This window comes from Perca flavescens, chromosome 22 (genome assembly GCF_004354835.1).
Source record: "Perca flavescens isolate YP-PL-M2 chromosome 22, PFLA_1.0, whole genome shotgun sequence".
In the NCBI taxonomy this organism is placed as follows: domain Eukaryota; kingdom Metazoa; phylum Chordata; class Actinopteri; order Perciformes; family Percidae; genus Perca; species Perca flavescens.
Genome location: NC_041352.1, coordinates 1,592,969 through 1,616,266, shown reverse-complemented (window position 1 = coordinate 1,616,266; position 23,298 = coordinate 1,592,969). Strand labels below are relative to the sequence as shown.

Here is a 23,298-nt window from a genome sequence, read left to right as displayed (position 1 = left end):
GTGGGCGGTTCCTTGGATGAAAACTCTCTCTATCGGTCAGTCGTCCCCCCACAAGAAGGGCGTACTTCGGAATTCTTAGGTTACTCTCGGTCATAGATCAAAGATTTTTGCATGAGGATGTAATTTATTTTCAAGCTACAGGAATAAGCATTCTTTTGTTCTAATCTAGTCGGCACGACAGCAGGGGTTGGCTCCAAGACGGATAGACAAAGAGCTTCCTCCTGTATGCTAAATGACAGACATGACCTGATTATCTTGAGGAACTTAGGACTCAGTGTGAACAGAAAGATATTGATATTGATGGGTCTAACAGTATTGCTACAATCCTTTCACCTATTCCAGCTGCAGCGTACAGATCTGGTCAGCTTCTTGGGTGTCGAACAATGACGATTGATCAAATATTGTCTCTAGGGGCCAGGGGCGCAACTACCCAGTGTCAGAGGGGTATGCAGCAACACACTAAGACATATTGTCAAACAAACATTATGTAATAGATTTTTCATTAGTTGTTCCATATTAATGATATTAAGAAATGAATCTGTTGGTATCAAGTGGCTCCCCCTACACGTCCACCTCATGTTAGACCTACCTGTTGCCTTCCCCTGTCTTTCCTGATCCGCCATCCTCACACCTGAATGAAATGAACTCACTGTTAAATATAGCAGCCTCAATTCAATTCTTAAATCAGCCTAGTGATGGCAGCTGATAAGACAACTATTATGCAGTAAGGTTGTGCTGCTGTTGAAATTATATTCACATTTTGGATTTTAAAAAGTACAAATATGGAGAGCCACTTAGTACAGACCTTTAAAGAGAGAGAGATGTGACCCTGTAATTACAGCTTCCATGTCACCCAACAGATGTAACTATAGCCTGTATATGTCTGACAGCTGATGGTAAAACAAAATCTATTAATGATTCCTTGGTAAACCAGAGTTATTGCATTAGTTATGTTTTCCAAATTATTGTCATTTATTGTACATGCTACCTAACATTTTCCAGTTTTCAGCTCAGCAACCTGGGTTTTGCATATTCTAAACCCCCATTTGGCTGCTACATTCCCAGTGTTAGCAAACGCTAGCTAGTCTGTTAACATGAATATTTGGCTGCTACATTCCCAGTGTTAGCAAACGCTAGCTAGTCTGTTAACATGAATATTTGGCTGCTACATTCCCAGTGTTAGCTAACGCTAGCTAGTCTGTTAACATGAATATTTGGCTGCTACATTCCCAGTGTTAGCTAACGCTAGCTAGTCTGTTAACATGAATATTTGGCTGCTACATTCCCAGTGTTAGCTAACGCTAGCTAGTCTGTTAACATGAATATTTGGCTGCTACGTTCCCAGTGTTAGCTAACGCTAGCTAGTCTGTTAACATGAATATTTGGCTGCTACGTTCCCAGTGTTAGCTAACGCTAGCTAGTCTGTTAACATGAATATTTGGCTGCTACGTTCCCAGTGTTAGCTAACGCTAGCTAGTCTGTTAACATGAATATTTGCAAACCTCCAAGCACAGACGTCACACTTTAAATCCTACCTGTTGCCTTTCACCATCCACTTATTTAACTGCCTTTTCCCTCTTTCTTTTTCTATTTTTAGCCCCCGACAGCTTTATTGCTTTATCCATCTTTTTCCACAGACGACAACTCACTCCTGTACCTGTTCGCTCAGCGCTCACAACGTCCCCGCTCTCGAAATTACGAATCATACTATGGCCACGCCAAGACCCGCCCTTCAATAGCCCGGGTCTTGGCGTGGCCATAGTAGCGAGCGCCGTCTTCTACAGTATGTCAAAATTCTATGATGGAATCTTATGAGATAGGGCACCTACTCAAGCCTGTTAGTCCTCTAAAATGTTATATAATAACATTGAGGAAATGCAGAAATAATTTAGAAACGCACAAAAGCAGCTACATATAGAAAATACCCAAAAAATAATTTGTAAATCTTTTTTTTTTTATACCATCGCTTTGGCGCCCCCCATGGTGCGCCGCATATAGCGCATACCCACTTTTTGCGCCACTGCTAGGTGCGCCTGGGTAGCTCACCAGGTTGAGCGTGCGCCCCATGCACAAAGGCTCAGTCCTTCGATTACAACCTTTGCTGCATGTCATTCCCCCTCTCTCTCCCATTTCATGTCTTCAGCTGTTCTGTCTAATAAAGGCCTACAAATATTACGCAGGTTGGAGCAGAGGTAAGAGATACATTACATAATCGTGAAATCTTCTGCCAACCAGGCCCTGTTAGCGTTCAGAGAGCATTTAATGCACTGGAAAAGAATTTTGCAGTTGAAAACTGTTGTTAACACTGACAGAAGAGAGAAGAAGAATGTAATATGCATGGAAAAATAAATACATTAAATGTTTCCAAAGCTCACTGCACAAACACAGAACATACCACGAGTAAGTAAATGTCCCTCCGTGGCTTCACACATAAGCATCTTTTATTCAAGTGGACTGATTCCATAATTTGAACTAATGCATGATGGCATCCTCTGATCCCTTTAAAGGCACATGAACAGCAGCTGCAGCTCTGTTCTAAGTCCCGTCAATATCGCACAAGTGGGCTCTGCAATCAGTTTAGGATAGTGTAATGTCAACAGAATGTGTAGAGTAAAATGTGTGTTTGTATTTTTATTTTCTTCTGCAAACATGGATAATCCAACAGTCAGTACGTTCACTAGTGATGGCATGTCATTCCCCCAATATTGCACTATTATTCCGAATATGACGATATTTGATACAGGTCATGTAAACAGCATATTCCGGCTGGATATTCCGAATAAGGTCTTTTTCTGAATATAGCATTTTCCGATTAAGACGTGGGATATTCCAGTCTTATTCAAATTTTAGAGACATTCTTTGGACATGTATTCAGAATATGCATCTTAATCAGGGTTTTCAGCGTAGGCTCATGGTCAGCTCTGTGCGTTGCTATGGTTGCTGTAAACAATCCAACCAGCTAACAGTTTGCCAGGCTGGAGACGCGATAAGAAGGAGAAACACATCTCCGTTTAAACATTTTGAAAGACTTGGATATCAACAGGTTTTTGGATATATGCACACATCGCTACGCCGACCTTTTCAAGATGCTGGTTGAAGGAATAAAAGAGAGACGTTCATACGCTCCAACTGGTAACAAGAAAATCTTATTTTGCACGGCTATATGAAAACGGGAATATTAGTGGCATATTCACTTTTGTTAGCCATGCAACATGGCATCATGACTTTGCGTAAACATACACGCCACTTTCCTAAAGCCAAATGCCGTGTTATCTGTACGCATTTTGTGCTATTCGCGTGTATGTCTACGCTGTATACAGAGGCCGTAAACACACATTTATCGCGCGAACGTGTAAACAAAAAAAAGTTGGGTTTAGAAAAGAACATTGGGAAAGGCTTTATTTAAAAAATAAAAAATTGAAAAACAGTTGATAAATACCACACACAGGACGCAATCCCAGCTTTCCTGGGTGAAAGTCCTGTGTTTTACCCATCCACCACCACAACCACCTCCCTCCGCGGACTACCATCCTTTCATGCTACTCTCTACGGCGATAATTCGCACGTAATGTAGGTCAATGGAAGCCAAACGGCGTTGATAAACACGCTAAAAAGCGATTATGCATCTTGATAACACGCCAAAATGGCATACGAATTGCCGTATCATACACTCTAAACGATTTCCTTGTATATTTACAGTAAATTACAGGCAGCACGGTTGCCAGCAAGTTAATGTAAATCGATTTTACAGCAAACTACTGTAACTGTACTGTAATGCAATTTACAGTATATATAAACAATACTGTAAAAGTACAAAACAGTATTTTACTGTATTTTTATTAATTTGATGGTATTGTACTGTAATATGCAGTTTTTTAATATTGATATATTACTGTTAATTAGTACTATATTATTGATTATTACTATGATAAATAATATTATATAGTAATCTCCAGCTACTAATATTGTACTACTAATAAGGTATACTTCAGAATAACAAATACAAATCAAAAGGCAATCCAAACATCCATCCATCCATCCATCTTCGTCCGCTTATCCGGTGTCGGGTCGCGGGGGGAGCAGCTCCAGCAGGGGACCCCAAACTTCCCTTTCCCGAGCAACATTAACCAGCTCCGACTGGGGGATCCCGAGGTGTTCCCAGGCCAGGTTGGAGATATAATCCCTCCACCTAGTCCTGGGTCTTCCCCGAGGCCTCCTCCCAGCTGGACGTGCCTGGAACACCTCCCTAGGGAGGCGCCCAGGGGGCATCCTTACCAGATGCCCGAACCACCTCAACTGGCTCCTTTCGACGCAAAGGAGCAGCGGCTCTACTCCGAGCTCCTCACGGATGACTGAGCTTCTCACCCTATCTCTAAGGGAGACGCCAGCCACCCTCCTGAGGAAACCCATTTCGGCCGCTTGTACCCTGGATCTCGTTCTTTCGGTCATGACCCAGCCTTCATGACCATAGGTGAGGGTAGGAACGAAAACTGACCGGTAGATCGAGAGCTTTGCCTTCTGGCTCAGCTCTCTTTTCGTCACAACGGTGCGATAGATTGAATGCAATACCGCACCCGCTGCGCCAATTCTCCAACCAATCTCCCGCTCCATTGTCCCCTCACTCGCGAACACAACCCCAAGGTACTTGAACTCCTTCACTTGGGGTAAGGACTCATTCCCTACCTGGAGAAGGCATTCCATCGGTTTCCTGCTGAGAACCATGGCCTCAGATTTAGAGGTGCTGATCCTCATCCCAACCGCTTCACACTCGGGTTGCGAACCCGATCCAGTGAGTGCTGAAGGTCGCAGGCCGATGATGCCATCAGGACCACATCATCTGCAAAGAGCAGCGATGAGATCCCCAGCCCACCAAACTGCAACCCCTCCCCACCCCGACTACGCCTCGATATCCTGCCCATAAATATTACAAACAGGATTGGTGACAAAGCGCAGCCCTGGCGGAGGCCAACCCTCACCTGAAACGAGTCCGACTTACTACCGAGAACCCGGACACAGCTCTCACTTTGGTCATACAGAGATTGGATGGCTCTGAGTAGAGACCCCCTCACCCCATACTCCCGCAGCACCTCCCACAGTAGTATCCCGGGGGACCCGGTCATACGCCTTCTCCAAATCTACAAAACACATGTAGACCGGTTGGGCATACTCCCAGGCTCCCTCCAGGATCCTTGCGAGTGAAGAGCTGGTCCGTTGTTCCACGACCAGGACGGAATCCGCATTGTTCCTCCTCAACCCGAGGTTCGACTATCGGCCGAACCCTCCTTTCCAGCACCTTGGAGTAGACTTTACCAGGGAGGCTGAGAAGTGTGATACCCCTATAATTGGCACACACCCTCTGGTCCCCTTTAAAAAGGGGAACCACCACCCCAGTCTGCCACTCCTTTGGCACCGTCCCAGACTTCCACGCAATGTTGAAAAGGCGTGTCAACCAGGACAGCCCCTCCACACCCAGAGCCTTGAGCATTTCTGGACGGATCTCATCAATCCCGGGGCTTTGCCACTGTGTAGTTGTTTGACTACATCAGTGACTTCCGCCTGGGAAATCGACGACAATCCCCCATTATCCTCCAGCTCTGCCTCTAAGATAGAGGGCGTATTAGTCGGATTCAGGAGTTCCTCAAAGTGCTCCTTCCACCGCCCTATTACCTCCTCAGTTGAGGTCAACAGTGTCCCATCCTTACTGTACACAGCTTGGATGGTCCCCCCTTCCCCCTCCTGAGGTGGCGAACAGTTTTCCAGAAGCACTTTGGTGCTGACCGAAAGTCCTTCTCCATGTCTTCTCCAAACTTCTCCCACACCCGCTGCTTTGCCTCTTTCACGGCAGAGGCTGCAGCCCTTCGGGCCCTTCGGTACCCTGCAACTGCCTCCGAGTCCTCCGGGATAACATATCCCGGAAAGACTCCTTCTTCAGTCGGACGGCTTCCCTGACCACGGTGTCCACCACGGTGTTCGTGGGTTACCGCCCCTTGAGGCACCTAAGACCCTAAGACCACAGCTCCTCGCCGCAGCTTCAGCAATGGAAACTTTGAACATTGTCCACTCGGGTTCAATGCCCCCAGCCTCCACAGGGATGCACGAAAAAGCTCCGCCCGGAGGTGTGAGTTGAAAGTCTGTTGGACAGGGGCCTCCTCCAGACGTTCCCAATTTACCCGCACTACACGTTTGGGCTTACCAGTTCTGTCCAGAGTCTTCCCCCACCCCCTGACCCAACTCACCACCAGATGGTGATCGGTTGACAGCTCTGCCCCTCTCTTCACCCGAGTGTCCAAAACATACGGCCTCAGATCAGATGAAACGATTATAAAATCGATCATTGACCTTCGGCCTAGGGTGCTCTGGTACCAGGTACACTTATGAGCATCCCTATGTTCGAACATGGTGTTTGTTATAGACAATCCATGACTAGCACAGAAGTCCAACAACAAACAACCACTCTGGTTTAGATCAGGGAGGCCGTTCCTCCCAATCACGCCTCTCCAGGTGTCTCCATCATTGCCCACGTGTGCGTTGAAGTCCCCCAGCAGAACAATGGAGTCCCCCACTGGAGCCCTATGCAGGACTCCAGTCAAGGTCTCCAAGAAGGCCGAATACTCCGAACTCCTGTTTGGTGCATATGCACAAACAACAGTCAGAGTTTTCCCCCCCACAACCCGCAGGCGTAGGGAGGCGACCCTCTCGTCCACCGGGGTAAACTCCAACACAGCGGTGCTCAGCCGGGGGCTTGTGAGTATCCCCACACCCGCCCGGCGCCTCACACCCTGGGCAACTCCGGAGAAGAAAAGAGTCCAACCCCAATCCAGAACCAAGACTGTGCGTAGAGGTAAGCCCCACCAGATCTAACCGGTAGCGCTCCACCTCCCGCACCAGTTCCGGCTCCTTCCCCCACAGAGAGGTGACGTTCCACGTCCCCAGAGCCAGCGTCTCCCGCCGGGTCTGGTCCGTCGAGGCCCCTGACCTTCACTGCCACCCATGTGGCATTGCACCCGACCCCAACGGTTCCTCCCACAGGTGGTGGGCCCATGGGATGCAATCCAAACAATGTTCTTAATTTAAAAAATAGTTTTATTTAAACATTTCTTTAATTTTCAACATTTTCCTGTCTTCGACGACATTCACATTTTTCCTGCGAGTTCAGCCCAGAGAGCTGCAGCAACTTTCAGTCAAATGTGATAGTGTAGATATCCTTCAACATGTTTCCACAAAGAGCAGCAGCAGGCAGCTGCAAATGTTTCACTGCTGTCCAGCTCTCATGATGACACTTCCCTCAATAGATCAACCGGAAAATAATAAACAAAACTGTTACCTACAGTATTTTAATCTGAAATCATACACATATATTATTACTATTTTGATGCACAAATGGAAGGAACTGACGGGATTCCATTATAAAGGGATTGTGTTTTACTTACCATCATAATGAGGGTGGGGGTGTCTGTCTGGTCATCTGCTGTGCCTCCATGTCTGCTTAGGCTGCAGTGACCTGCATCATGATAAAACAACATTAAACAAAGAGTTGTTATAGTGTCCCAGGAAACCTAAGTAGACTATAGTGATGAATGTGGGTTCATTTTGGATGTCATTATTGGTTATTAGACGATAGGTACTGATGTTGTTACCTGACAAAAAATACCTTTTCTTTATAAGTTAGTTATTCTGCTACCGTTAAATTCGGCGTCATGTTTGACTCTGTAAAACTCAGATTTAATAAATCAGTAGCTAGTAATAAGAATGTGTAAACTGAGACGTTAAGCAGACGAACATTAATGTTAGCTGGGAAACATCATTAATCACTTTACATGGAGTTAAAATTAAAACCAAATTATGTTAAATCATGATCGCCGAAAGAGTTAGTGAATGTTTATAAGTCGTAAGAAAACATAAATGATCTTTTAGAAGGAGTAGATGTTTACTGGTAAAGCTCGGCTCTGTTTAATTTAATGATAGATTAATGGACGTTTGCCTCAGACAGTGAAAGAGATGAAGATTTTATTTGCCTCGTTGTCAGTCATTTCTGTAAATGAACTAATCAAGCAGACTTTTCGTAATTCACTAAGTTATTCTGATAAAATCGGCATCATGTTTCACGAAGCAGAACTCTGATTTAATGAAATAATAAGTTGTAAAAGCTCCGTACGGACAGGCTGACTGGCGTTGTTTCGGGATGTCAAACAGTAACGTTAGCTAGCTTTATCATCTCACTTTAGTTTAAAGTTAGGCTAGTTTACAGAGTAGCTGTTTAAGTTAAATACAAGCCGAAATGAAAAGCCTTTCTTTAAGAGTCATACAAAGTCATACATTATAAAATAGGAGTATAAGCTAGCTAGCTATATGTGTAAAGGGGAACCAGATCTTTTAAATTGAGCAATATGTTAACGGAGTCTGGAAAGTAATGGGCAGAACCCGTACTTACTAGCTAGAGTAATGTTAACGTAACGTTAACTGTAACAAGTAAGTTAGCATGAACAAATGTAAGGGTATTTTGTACAGAGGAAAGAAAAACAATATGTTAAGAGGATAGCCACTTGCTATCCACACTAAAGTCACAAGTTTAGCTAGAAAATGACTCTGTGTGAGGATATCGCAACGTTAGGATGCCCAGTGCACCCCACACTATAAAAAAGAACGATGTTGTGGAAACGTTACACTTGAGCGTATAATCATGAAACATTATGATAAAAGTTAGCATGAAATATATAAAATAAACCAAACTTACCAAAACTTTAAAACATCTCCGCTAGCAAGGCTTCTCCTTCAGTATCTGGGGCCAGTTGGTGTTCTGTCTGAGTAACTGACATCAGGAGTCGGTTTTTACAGCAATGCTGTATTATTGCCATGGTATATTACAGCCAGGTTACAGCAAGCCTAAAATATACTGTAAAATATTCCCGCTTCATCAAAATTACCCACAATGCAACATAAAATGAAGTATTTTACTGTAATGACGAAATATGGTATTGTACTGTAGGTTTTTACAGTACTGTGCTGCTAAATCTACAGCAATTTCTAAGAGTGTACATATAATATTACGCCAATTAATGATATCAGTCTGAGCCATGTGAACAGCTTAGTCAGAATATCGTCTTTTTCGGAATAAGGGCAAAAAACTGAATATTAAGTGCATGTAAACGTAGTGTACGTCTCCCCAAAAGTGGCGTCTAATGGATGTTTGCTCAACACAGATTGAATCCCCTATTGAGTTCTTATTGACCTGCAGGTTTTGGACTTAAGGCCACCATATCTCGAGTTTGAATACTAAGAGAAGAAAGCAGTCTCTCAGACAGAAAGAGAAGATATTTAAAACTGAAGTTGAGACTCAGAAGTCTCTTTGTGTCGTAGTTTATTCCTTAAATGTGTTTGCATTCATGCGTGTGTGCTGACCGTATGTCAGCAGCCCCGCAGCAGGTGCTTGTGTAGTGTTTCATGGCTGCATTTATATTCCAAGCCCCCTCTGTGTTGGAGAGAGGGAGAGATGGGCAGAGAAGGATCAAGACGAAGACTCGGAAAGGGTAAAAAGAGAGACAGAGATGGATCTAGATGAGATCATGGAAGAGATATGGGGACAAAGACAAAGAGAGATGGAGAGAAAAAAAAGATATCCAGAGTGTGAGGGTGCTGATGAATATTGGAGGAGAAGGCTGCAGAGAGGAGGAGAAGGGAGAGGGAGAAAGAGAGAGAGAGGGAGAGAGAGAGATTGGAGCTGGGGAAATATGCTGCTCTGTTATGTGTTAATGGGAACTGTCAGAGCTGGAGAGAAAAGGTCAGCCGGGAGGCCAATCATGGCTGACACACACACACACACACACACACACACACACACACACACACACACACACACACACACACACACACACACACACACACTCATCAATATGCATAATCATAAGCATGGATACCAAGAAAATACATTATGCTTCTACACATACTCATACAGCATATACACTGATATCCACACCGGTTGTTCTACCGGAGGTAATGGCCAAGTGACATTGGAGAAAACAAGAAGAAGTTTATTCTTTGGTCATCACTAGTCTCGGCACTAAAGTACTTAAAACTATGACACTAGACTAACTGTTGGAGGGACATAATTGACCATTGCCAAACCTCTAGCTATTGTCCAATCATAGCCTAGTAACTGTCCCTAGGCACGGCTGGTTTAAAAGCCTTTGAAAATAATGGTGGTGTATCTTTTTAGCCTTTACAAAACCAAAACACACGTTTGCAAAACTGCAAGGAATTGCATAAACTCTGTGTTTAACAGTTGTTTAGTCAGCTGCATATTTGGCTAACAAACTGACTACGCACATTGGAAACCTAGCTTCGTATTACTTCCAAAGGCCGTGGCATATCATTAGCTAACTACATTATTTTGTGGGGTGACAGGTTATGTTAGTTATGTTATAGCTGTTTAGGATTGAAACATCCACCCTGTGGGAGCCTATAGTAGAGCTTAGATCAGGCCCAAAAAATCAAGCCTGACCCTACCCGAGCCCGTGCACGTTGTGTCCGAGCCCGGCCTGGCCTGACATAAGAACATAAGACCCTCACACTCAAGTCAGTGCAGGACACCCAGAGTTACAGGAGATGCTGGAGAGGCATATAGCTTGCTCCCCACCGAATAAGGCTAATAAAGTAAAAACACACAAATGCCTGATCAAGGGCCCGGCCCGGCCCGGCCCGAGGATAGCGGTGGAAATTATCGGCTTCGACTCAGGCAGAGAATCTAAACTCTAGCCTATAGACGCAATATCAGTGGCTTTGGCCTATTTTTTATTTACAGTGGTTTTTTTGTTTTTTTTAAGAGCTTAATCTAGTAACTTTTGGGCAGACCTTAAAGGTCCCATGGCATGAAAATGTCACTTTATGAGGTTTTTTAACATTAATATGAGTTCCCCCAGCCTGCCTATGGTCCCCCAGTAGCTAGAAATGGTGATAGGTGTAAACCGAGCCCTGGGTATCCTGCTCTGCCTTTGAGAAAATGAAAGCTCAGATGGGCCAATCTGGAATCTTCTCCTTATGAGGTCATAAGGAGCAAGGTTACCTCCCCTTTCTCTGCTTTGCTATGTTTGTACCTAACCACCAATCACTGATCCCTAGTGTTTATCCGGAAACTCCTTCCCTTTTGATTTTGCTGTAAGTAATTTAACTTGACCCAATTTATATCTTTTCTAAAAAATACACAATTAACAAGTGACAAGTGACCTTTCGTCACCAAAGGTTAAAATACATTATAGTATTTGTTTGTGGATGTAAATGTATTTATATTTTATAAGAATATATTTTTTTTTATTTATTTTATAAGAATAAGAATTTTTTGACAGTTTTCCCTAAAAAGCCAGCTCTGTCCACTAACTGTGAACTTATCAGTCGACACTATCTGTTAATATCACAGTAGTCTTTTGGTGAAAGATTAAGCTGCTGGCCAATGTCAAAACCTTATGTGTGCATGAGGTTGCATAACTTTCATTTGAAATGATTGAATATGCAAAGTACGATAGGGTTATCGCACCTGGCCCAACTTTACAAGTACTCTCCCCTGCACCGTCCTTTCTCTCTCTCCTCCAAGGCACCTCTCTCTCTCCTGGGGCCTGGGTCTGAGTTGAGTGGTTTCTCTGGGTTATCAAATGGGCATGTTGGCAATTGGAATTAGGACGAGAAAAGGTTAGGAGGGGATTTATCTATTTAGCTGACAAGCTTGCGTTCCCTGTGACAGGATAAGGAATGGAAGATATCAATTAATGAATCAAACTTTATTTATAGTTCACTTTAAAGTGCTCATATTATGCTCATTTTCAGGTTCATAATTGTATTTAGAGGTTGAAACAGAATAGGTTTATGTGGTTTAATTTTCAGAAAACACCATATTTTTGTTGTACTGCACATTGCTGCAGCTCCTCTTCTCACCCTGTGTGTTGAGCTCTCTGTTTTAGCTACAGAGTGAGACATCTCACTTCTGTTCCATCTTTGTTGGGAGTCGCACATGCTCAGTAGCTAGGTAAGGACTACTAGCCAGTCAGAAGCAGAGTATGAGGGCGTGCCCTGACAGTAGCTAGGTAAGGACTACTAGCCAGTCAGAAGCAGAGTATGAGGGCGTGCCCTGACAGTAGCTAGGTAAGGACTACTAGCCAGTCAGAAGCAGAGTATGAGGGCGTGCCCTGACAGTAGCTAGGTAAGGACTACTAGCCAGTCAGAAGCAGAGTATGAGGGGCATGCCCTGACAGTACCTAGGTAAGGACTACTAGCCAGTCAGAAGCAGAGTATGAGGGCGTGCCCTGACAGTACCTAGGTAAGGACTACTAGCCAGTCAGAAGCAGAGTATGAGGGCGTGCCATGCTAGCAGCTAGACGAGCATTATAACGTGTGTTCCATAGTGACCCACATTTGTCTATGAAGTAAAGGCTGGACTACAATAGAGCCAGTGGTGTAGTCTAACATATTGTAGTGGGTATACTGTACTTTATATTGGCCAGAATCTGCCTTTGGGAGGAGGGGCATATCATAGTGGGGGGGTCTGGGTGTCCTCCCCCCAGGGAAATTTTGAGTGTCAACGACTTCATTTCCTGTATTCGGATACACTTTTTTGCACCAATTTACGGTGGAAATACCTTTTATTCTACGTCATGTCAGCATACTGACGTTTACATCATTCGTTGACAGAATATTTTCATCCTTTCTAATCTAATCTCCTCCAGAGGTGTGTTCAAATACTGGCATTGAAGTGCATCTAGGCTGCATTTAAACTGGGTTCATAATGTGTTTCTTTAATGCGATCCAAATAAACGTTTAGCTATATCCTGGTGGAAAGGTGGTGAGTGTGTGTCATGTTTGTATGCCGTTGCTCAATAGATTGAGTCAGGAGCTACGTAATCATTTACACCTTTACGAAAGAGACATGATTTGGTGCTGCTTTATTTAATGGTTATCAAACAGATGAGCAATTGCTCCCAAAATAACAACCGTGTGCTCTTCAGTACTGGTGATTCACAGGCACCAGCACTGAAGAGTCTTACAAAAGAAATTGAAGCCTCTGCAAGCTGGTGCTTGCCAGGATAGACCCTTCTAATACTAAGTATGGGCATATAGGAGCTGTGTTGTTTGACTATGTATGAAATATTGACCAGTTGCTCATCGTCAAATATTGACTGAGTTTGCTGAGGCTTTCTAAGCATCACAGCTGGGGGAAATCAAAGAAATGTATTGCAAAGACAGCAGGTGTTGAGGGAAATCTCACCTTTTCTGTATTCCTCCAGTATTAACATTACTGTTTAAAATGCTTTCCAGGTTAGTGGGGATGCATACCGCTCCAAACCAACATTAAAGACGTAGTAATCTTCCCCCAGCGTTTATTTTGTTGCGAAACTGTGTGTAAAATGATTGGTGACGTTTATGTTTTCAGTTAAGGTTACTGTGTGTGTGTTTTGAGAAAATATCTTTATACTGCAAGGCTTTATTTATTTTATTTTTTATATATATATATATATATATATATATTTTTTTTTTTTTTTGGATATTGGATGTGAAAAGAAGGAAATGGTTCTAACATTGCCCTTTAGATGTGTGAATTTCCCACACCAGGAGTAATTTATATAGTTCTATTTTTTAGCAATCAATTATTTATTAAAAAAGTTTCTCTGTTTTATGCAAAATCTTCTATTAAAGAAAACATAGAAAATAAATATTTGTGTGTGCTGTAAAGTAGTTAGAAAATATGAAATCGGAATCGGCTAAAATAGGTATCGGCTGGCCTAACTCAATAAAAAAATCGGAAATCGGAATCGGCCTAGAAAGTTGTAATTGGTGCATCTCTAGTTTTTACTCCAGTTGGGATGATTTAAGTAGTATTTGTTTTAGGATTAGCAACAGAGCACGAGAATCCACTTATGCTCAATGCGCTGCCATAACCAGAAATTCATGATTTAATAAAAGGCAGCGTCAAACAGAAAAGTCTTGTTTTTTTTTCAGGTATGTGGTGCATAAAAACTGAACGCTGCTTCTCCATGTTTAGTTCTGACTCTGGGGACAGAAAGCAGACCTGACCCAGATGATCTGAGAAGTCTGGGTGGTTCATAATTTATCAGAAAATCTGAAATGTATTTTGGCCCTAAACCATTCAGTGTTTTATAAACCAACAGAAGTATTTTGAAATCAATTATTTGAGAGACAGGAAGCCAGTGAAAAGACTTCAGTACTGGAGTCATGTGATCCACCTTCTTGGTCTTAGTAAGGACTGGAACAGCAGTGCTCTGAATCAGCTGCAGCTATCTGATTGATTATTTTAGAGAGACCTGTAAAGACACCGTTACAGTAGTCGAGTCTAATGAAGATTAAAGCATGGACAAGTTTTATCCAAACGTCCACATCCAATCAAATCGTTGATTTGTTCAATGCACTTTCTCAGTTTTTGTATTAGATCATAGTCCCCTGGCGATAAGGTTATGTAAATTTGTGTGTCGTCCGCATAACTATAGTAACTTATCTTGTTGTTTTCCATAATCTGAGTCGGTGGAAGCATGTAGATGTTAAATAGAAGAGGTCCCAGAATGGAACCTTGGGGAACTCTGCATTTCATATTTGTCCACTCAGATGTGTAATTACCTATAGACACAAAGTAGTCCCTGTTCTGGATTCAAACCAGTTTAGTACTGTGCCAGAAAGTCCAACCCAGTTTTCCAATCCTTCTAGTAAAGCATTAGACCGTGTCAAATGCAGCACTGAGATCAAGTAATACTAAGACTTGCCACTGTATGTATTTACAACCCGGTCTCACGCCAGGTTTTGAAATAGTCATGTTATTTTGATTTATTAATTTGTGTACAGGTCATGATTTTTGAACCTGCTCTGGGGGACGCACATGTGGGATGCGATCCCCGGGCGCATCCGGGGCGCAACGGAGAAAGGAACCATCACACGCGGGACACGCCGACAACAGCGGGACGGTTGTGGTTAGGAAGAGAATAACGAGGAAAGGAACTGCAACATGCGGGACACGATCCCCGGTCTCCTGGGTGAAAGTCCTGTGATGTTTGTTCTTTTTCTATTATTTATCACAACAGCAATCAAGGAAGCGGTTGGTACACAGAGGCTGGTCCTTGAATAAGTCATTAGTGCCACAAGCTCGTGCAGGCTGGACCCAGACCATGTCAATTAGAGCACGCTGCATTTTGTATACAAGCAACCTTATCAGTCTAGGGGAGACAGAGAGTGTTACCGTTGTGGAGGGGGCTGAGGTTCCTGGCCTCTGACCTTTGGTGATTCTGTCAAGGCAGGTGGACACCAGGGAGCAATAATGGTTACTGCGGTAACCAGCTCCTTCATCTGGTCAGTGAACTCAACAACAGAGGGAAGGGGGAAAGGGGGACCGGAGACAACTATGACATGGATGTGGTATGGGGCGGTGAAGGAGATGGATCCCCAAAGGCGTTGGTGTTGGTGTTGGTGAGGGGGGTAGAGGGGGGTTGAGAGTCCTTGTCTCGGCTCTGACATCGCCCACGGTCAAATCTCTTCTTAGGCGGGGGCTGAGGTGGATCCATGCCACGCTGTGTTATGTCTTCCTCTTGTTTAGAGTCCTTTTGTGTTGTGTCCTTGGCAGAGGGAAGAGATGGGGGGAGCCAGGAAGTAAAGTAGGTTAAAGGTGAACAGCTTTACTCCTGACGCGTTAGGGGAAATGTCCACCAGCCTTAAAAAGATGTCTGTGGTCCCACAAAAAGTTGAAATTGTCAGTAAAATGCACTAATAATCCATCTCTCAACTATTCTTCTGACTGGTGCTAGAGGGCCACTGACAAACACCTGAGCACCCAGAGAGCCGACTGTGTTCAGCAGATCAATAAAGGCCACGTTTCAGCACCCACACACACACATAGGGTCATCATCATTTGACCCTATGTGCGTGGACGGAGTGTGTATGGATGTGCTGCCACAAAATGCAGGATTCTTTCTGCAATGTCAGAAAACCATGCCCTTGGGAAAGTATGATGGTGTTTTTACTGAACATGCTTTTCACATTTCTTACGCCAAAAACACACCGGACGCAGAAGTGCCGCGAAGGGGCGCAAAGCGCCGTGAAGCGGAGCTATTTTTATTTCGGCACCCGTCTGTCAGTTCCACGCAACCAAACTCACACTCACATACACACACATACAACCAAACACACACACCCACGCATACACAACCAAACACACTCAACCATTCACTGGGGGAGAGTGAGAAAAGAGAGAGACATTTCTTTTTTTTCCAATTGTTTCTCTTTCACACACTCCCTCTCTCCTTCTTGCTCTCACCATTTTTTCTCCCTCTCTTCATCATTCCCTTCATCCTTTTATCCCGTTTTATAAAACCAATCTATATTATGTCAAAGTGGTTGTGTAACTTCACGCTTTGCCCTGAGGAAGTGCACCACACACAGACACACACACACACACACACACACACACACACACACACACACACATACACAGCAGAGGAATTGTGTGTGAGGTTCTGCATGGATCACTGGCCCTGATAACTATACATATACACTCAAATACACAAACAAATGTATACAAGCACACTACAAGCACATACTAATAGTTATTATAGTTAATGCATGTATACAGCACTATTCATAACTTTGATAAGCTATCTACACCTGTATATACAAACATGTTTCTCTTTCTCTCACATAGACATCAGACACATTCCAACAGTCATTAATGGCAAAGCTATTGCGTAACACAACCTTATTGTACATTGTCACAATTTGAGAATTTCAGGTTGAAACTTTTAAGATCGATTTTCAACACTTTTCTTTGATCGTCCAAGATAAATATCATTTTTTCCTCCCATATCCGCATTATAATGAAATTTAGTTTTTGCTTAAATCACAAATATATCACCTTAAAGGGAATGAAGATAAAATATTGCAAAGAGTTAAAAAATGAAGATGTTTGAGCTATTTGCTATCTGAACCTTTTAAAAGAGTATGCCAGCGATTTAGCATCGCTAAATGTCAGGCACAGGATGGACAGACTTTTAAAAAAAGGGATCAAAATTGATGCAGCAAAACCAGATACATTGCCATTTTTATTCCACACTTTCTTCTTCTTCGTCAAAACCTGCTACCTACATTTCCCACAATGCAACTCCAAACAGTTTGGCCAGAGATTCAGATTTGATATGCTAGTATCTACCAATGTAGCCTTGATCCTCTAGCTTAAAGCATAGATGAGGAGGGGGGCAACAGGGGCCTGGTAGCTCACACACCCCCAGATCGTTTTCATTTTCAAACATGTAGACTTCAAACAGCTCCCTTCTCTCTGCCACATGAACACAAAAGTGGACACCCAGAACCAAAGTGTGTACCACATACAAATACGGTGCACTCCAAGAGTCTGTCTAATGAGCAGTCAAACAGAGAGGCTGATAGGAGGTTAGTTTGATTCCTCCATTGATGCCTCGAGGCTCCACACAGAAAGCTTGGTATGGCCATGTGTGTGTTTCTGAGTAGGAAACAGCAGTGGGCAACCATTGCTCTCTTATTGTTGTATGTTGAGCATCCAGTTTACCAAGGAGGATAGGAGGAAAACATTTATCTAAGCATGGCTTGCTGTCCATGTCTATGTAGCAGTGAGCATGTGTCTACATACTGTATGTGTATGAGCTTTCACACGTTCAGGGATGTGGGTTCACTTTCTAGACTTGAAAAATTAAAAATAGACATTGGGCTTCAAATTTCTAAATATCTAACACTTTTTAACTAGACCAACTCTCATGTGGCTGATACAACGCCACAGGACGTGAAGAGGGCTATTCATATGACACACACTCCCATAATGCTTTGAGCTGATGAAATACAGTTGATTGAAAATATCCTCGGTACAACTCCTTCACTCCAAATTGGAACAAAGATCCATTTGAAAAGATGGTAATTAATGTCTGGCTAAAAATATCACGATAACTGAGCTCAGAGGATTTTTTTTTTTTGTATCCATTTGTCTGCATGCTTGAACTGTAATTATTTACACGCATCCACACATGCGTCACTGCCAAATTAATCTCACACAATTTGAGAAGTGGAAGCCTACCAAAACCATCAGCACCCCTCCCAAGCAGATGGATGGTGCGTGCTGCCTGACTACCTTCAACTACCGAAAAATGGGTTCACTCCCCGCACAGAGTTTTCACCAGGCAGGGTGTCACGTTTGAAAACAGCCAGCGTGGGACTACAGAGAGCTGGATGAATTGTTGTTGATCAGACTCAACCAGAGAAAGATCTTCTAAGCTAGATGCAACTTGCACCAGTAAGTAGTGTTATACTGTAGTTACCAGTTGCAGGTAAAATGCTCAGGATGTCCGTCAACTGTGTGTGATATACAGTATCTCATTTTTTGTTGATTCTTTTCGGCCGGATGTCCGTCCCCTTCCTCTTTCTCTGTGTTGGCGGTTAACTGCTCCTCAGATCTCTGCAGGGTAAATCCAGACAGCTAGCTAGACTATCTGTCCAATCAGAGTTTTCTGTTGCACGACTAAAACTACTTTTGAACGTACACATGTTCCACCAAAACAAGTAACTTCCTGAGACTATTTAGCAGAATGGCTCCGTACCGTGCTTAGCGCCGCCCAAGACGATTGTGATTGGTTTAAAGAAATGCCAATAAACCAGAGCACATTCTCCTACTTAGGAATGCTGTGTGGACTAGTCAGACCTTCCTCCGCAGCGCTGTGCAAGATGGTCTGGACATGCGATACTAGGTGCATGTGAAACACTGAACTATTTTTTTTGTCATTTCCTTTCTCCTCTCTCTATATATTTTATCTTTCCATCTTTCTTTTAATTTCCTGTCACCCTAAACCATACAGTGTCATATAAAGAAAAAAAGAATATTCTGTTTGCATGTAGCCTGTACTATACTATCCTAAGACTTGAATGTCTATTTTAATGTTATTTTCTTTTATGGTTTCAAGCCAAACAGTTAATTGAAAAAAATGTAGCTTAACCCATTGTACCAGATACAGTCCAGGCAGATCCCCATCAGTTTTAGGGATGGATTTCAAACTCTTGCAAAAATGATGCAGAATTCGCTGATGACACTGCTGTCTGCTGGGAACCCCCCCACCCCCCACCCCCACAACTCTTCACCCTCCAGTGCAGTCCTAACTCTGCCCTATCTGCACATAAATGTGCCTTGACATCTGCACTTTTAACAGTCCTCATGGTTATTGAGGACTGTTGATGATTTTTAGTTTCACACAGATGTCTTAAAATAACCCGCAAGATACTCCAGGAGGGAAAGCACAGCTGAGGGCCAATCAACTGAACCGTAGGGTGTGTGTGTGTGTGTGTGTGTGTGTGTGTGTGTGTGTGTGTGTGTGTGTGCGTGCGTGTGTGTGTGCGAGCGTGCGTGCATGCATGCGTGTGTGCGTGTGTCCGCGTGTGTGTGCGTGCACGTGTGTGTGTTAGGGTGTAGTCTCGCTTTGTCAGTCCTTTAAGGTCTGACTCGTCCAAACAGCATTCCTGGATAGGAGGAAAACGTGCTCTGGTTTATTGGCATTTCTTTAAACCAATCACAACCGTCAAGGCGGTGCTAAGCACCGGACGGAGCCACGGTGCCTCTGCTAAATAGTCTCAGGAAGGAACTTGTTTTGGTGGAACATGTGCACAATCAAAAGTAGTTTTAGTCGTGCAACAGAAAACTCTGATTGGACAGATAGTCTAGCTAGCTGTCTGGATTTACCCTGCAGAGATCTGAGGAGCAGTTAACCATAGTCCTCACAAATCCAACGGAGGTTAGAACGCCAACACTAAGGAAGAAGAAGGTGATGGACGTCCGGCAGAAAAGAGTGAAATCCGGCGGAATGCTGGCTCATTTGTTGTGTACATAAACCAAGCTAGCATTACTGTACTCCCCATAGAAGAGATGAAAGAGAACAGTGGTTACACTCACATCAACTGATAATTAAAGTTTGGTTCTTATCTATTAAAATCGATACAGTTGCCAAGAAAAGCTTAAGTATTCCAATCTCTATGAATAAAATACCAGTGCAAGTGGGATTTTATGCAAGCAGGGACTTGCATAAAATCCATCCAATTCATAAATACTTGAAAATAAAGTCTTTGAAGAAGCCAGAAGCCTGGATTAGATATGAAAAAGCTGGCTCAGTTACAGAGAGGATATACGCTGAAAATATTCATGCTTATCTTTAATAAATAAAGCAAATGATATCGTGCCTAATGTTGGTATCTATATGAAAAATAGACAGATGGACAGTGAAATGGAGAGTGATAATTAAAGTGGGAGCGAGGATGAAGGGCGACTGATAGTCAGAAAGTAAAAGGCATAAGAGAGAGAGAGGGATGAAAAACGGGCCATTCAAGCAGGAGAAGAAAGGAAGGTGAGACAGGAAGGATGAATGGTAATAGGCAACAGCATGGCTTGGCTGCATGTTGCGTGGAAGAAGAGAAGGAGGTGGAAAGATGGAGTGAGGATTGCTGGACGGAGGACATGAGCCGTGCAGGGAAGAAAACTAGAAAGAAGAAAAGCAGAAAGGGAGGGCAGGAAGAAAAATGAACGACAGGAAATGGAGTAAAGAGTAGTGAAAGCAAAATGGAGTGAATTGAGAAAAAAGACAGAGGTGAGAGGAGGTGAAGGAAGAATCAAATCCTATGTGCCAAACCCGGCAATACAGGACTCAGTATAATATCGGAATCTCAAAACCAGACTCTTTTATAGCTTTACCTTGTCCTTTATCGATTCTGGTGTGTGTGTTTTTTTCATTTTATTATCAGTATGATTCTTATTTGAACTTGATTGTTACACACTGCTCACACTCCGTCCCTTCTCTGGAGATTGGGCCTGGACTCTGTCAGCCTGCTGTACTTGTCACAGGCCACACTTACTGTAGGTCAACTGCAACCCACATACCAATGTGTCCCTAGTGGCAGCAAATTTTATTTGCAGCCAGTGGGGTCTAGGCACTCTCCGTTGGCTTGCGAGCTGGAAAAACCAAACTCTGGTCAGGCCAATCACATCGTGTATAGCGTTGGTGGGCGGGGCTTATGGCTGCTGCTGCTGCTGGGAGCAGCGGTCTTCTGGAAGACTTGGAGTTCAGCTTTTCTTTGAGAAAAGAACAAAGAACGGCACAGAAATCATTCTTAAAAAAGGAAGATGTTTAATCTATCAACTAGCTTTGCTACCTTCTTGGTTGCTCTGCCTGGTTGTAGCGCTATCCTATTGGTGCACAGGGAATTTGAAAGACAACCGTTAATCCCGCCCCTCGGATTGAGCCCTGCCAATGGTGAGTTCCCAGACCCAACATCTGGATGTGGGTCTGGCTTGTCAGGCTATTGGTCTGAGGCTCTGGTGCTGAATTTTTGCTTCAAGTTTACAGCAATTATTTGGAATAAACCTACATGGTCACACAGCATAGATGCAGAGTGGATCATTTTGACATCTTTTAGAAATGGACAATGGAAATGGAAAAATATATGTGAATAGGAATTTTCACCAAGGATTTCTGACTTCTGAAAGCTATAGTGCGTAGTTTCTGTCTCCCCCATGAGGAATTCTAAGTAATGACAACAACACTGTCAGCGCCACACCCACAGTGTTTCTGTGCCCATGTACTGGATTTGAAATTTGAAAATGCTGATCTGCAGCTGGCTAGGCAGGCTAGGAAACGGGCTAGGAAAGACTTTATAGCCATATTGGGAGAACAGTAATACATTCCCCAGTTTTAGGACCACTCCTCAACAACGATCCTTGACAGGCACGGCACGTGCACAGAGAGACCCCCCCAGGTGGTGCTCAAACACCTGCCCTTTTGGCCTCTGAGTAGATTTCTATTTTATTTTTAAGGCTGCCCATGGCATCAATTCTCAATTAAAAGAGTGTTGTCATGCCTGACAACTGCATTTGAGTTGCCCCTCCCATTTCGACTTTCCACATGATACAAGCCTTCCGTGACCCCCCCTCAACGCAGTTACTAGTAGCCAAGGAGGACACGGAGGATTAAATAACATGATGGACTCTTCAGAAGAGGTCATTATCTTCACTTGAGTTTCAGCGCGGGAAAGTCGCCAGATGCCACAATCTTGTGAACATAGTCCTACTGAGAGATCCAGAGAGAGTTGTGTGGAGCTGACAGTCTTCATTAGCTTTGTAGCAACTCATTTAGAAATGGCTTGAATGTAACGGACGTTCATTAACCCTTGTGTGGTGTTCATATTTTTGTTACCCAGCCAATATTCCCGGGTCTGGTGGACCCACCACATTATTAGGCTTTTTAAATCAATACAGCCATAACAGGTGTTTACTTTAGCTCAATTACCAATGATGTATACATCATTTATAGTTCATATTTGCCATTTACCCCTGTGAGATCACATTTATGATCATATGATCATTTTTGTTTTTTGTGAGAAAACAAGGAAATTCAATAATAAAAAAGGTAAAAAAAAAAAAAAAAAAAAAGTGCTTGAAATGTAATTAGTTTTGTAACTGTGTGGGAATAGCAGGTGCAGAAAGACAACATTCCCGCACACAGACACCTACACTCAGATACGCCCACATACAGATGCACAGACACACACACACACACACACACAGACGCACAGACACATAGACAAACACACAGACAGACAGACACACACACACACACACACGGCAGCCCCAGTTAGGAGGAGGACACAGTTGAGTTTCATAGCACCTACAATGATTACACAATTATTACACTCAGGTCCAGTAGAACCGCACCTCATATGTAATAGTTATGTGTAGGGGGGGGGGGTTGTACCGTGTGCAGTCATTGAAAATAAGTTATTTTTTATGTTCTTCATGGAAAATGAGCCAAAGCCAATGAATCTGAGTTAGAAAAAATACTAAATAGCATCAGTTTTCTTTTAGCAAACATTGAAAACGGGTCCCACAGACCCGAACTCCTTACAAGGGTGTTAAAAAGCTACGCACTAAAGCCTTGAGTGGTATCTGTTGATTGTTGGAGCAGATGATGCAATAACATTTTCTGTGTGAAACAGACAATAAACTTTCATCTTTTCCCATCTTATCTTACTCAGGTGCTGTCTCTGGGTGCCGATGTGTTGCCAGAGTACAAGCTCCAGGCCCCCCGCATCCACAAGTGGACGGTGTTGCACTACAGCCCGTTCAAGGCGGTGTGGGACTGGCTCATCCTGCTGCTGGTCATCTACACCGCCATCCTGACACCCTACTCAGCCGCATTCCTCCTCAACGACCAGGTGGGCTCTCATCTCGGGGCAGAATCATTCAACAGACTGATGTCAAGTCAT

At 43.4% G+C, this 23,298-nt stretch overlaps 1 protein-coding gene across 1 annotated transcript in view; it reads left to right on the top strand.

Annotated features, from left to right (window-relative positions):
- The window catches only part of kcnh2b (potassium voltage-gated channel, subfamily H (eag-related), member 2b), a 321,502-nt gene that overhangs the window by 265,150 nt on the left and 33,054 nt on the right, over positions 1–23,298 (top strand). Inside the window, exon 7 of the mRNA XM_028568846.1 lies at positions 23,068–23,247. Coding sequence (XP_028424647.1) covers positions 23,068–23,247 — 180 coding nt within the window. The remainder of the gene's footprint in view (positions 1–23,067; positions 23,248–23,298) is intronic.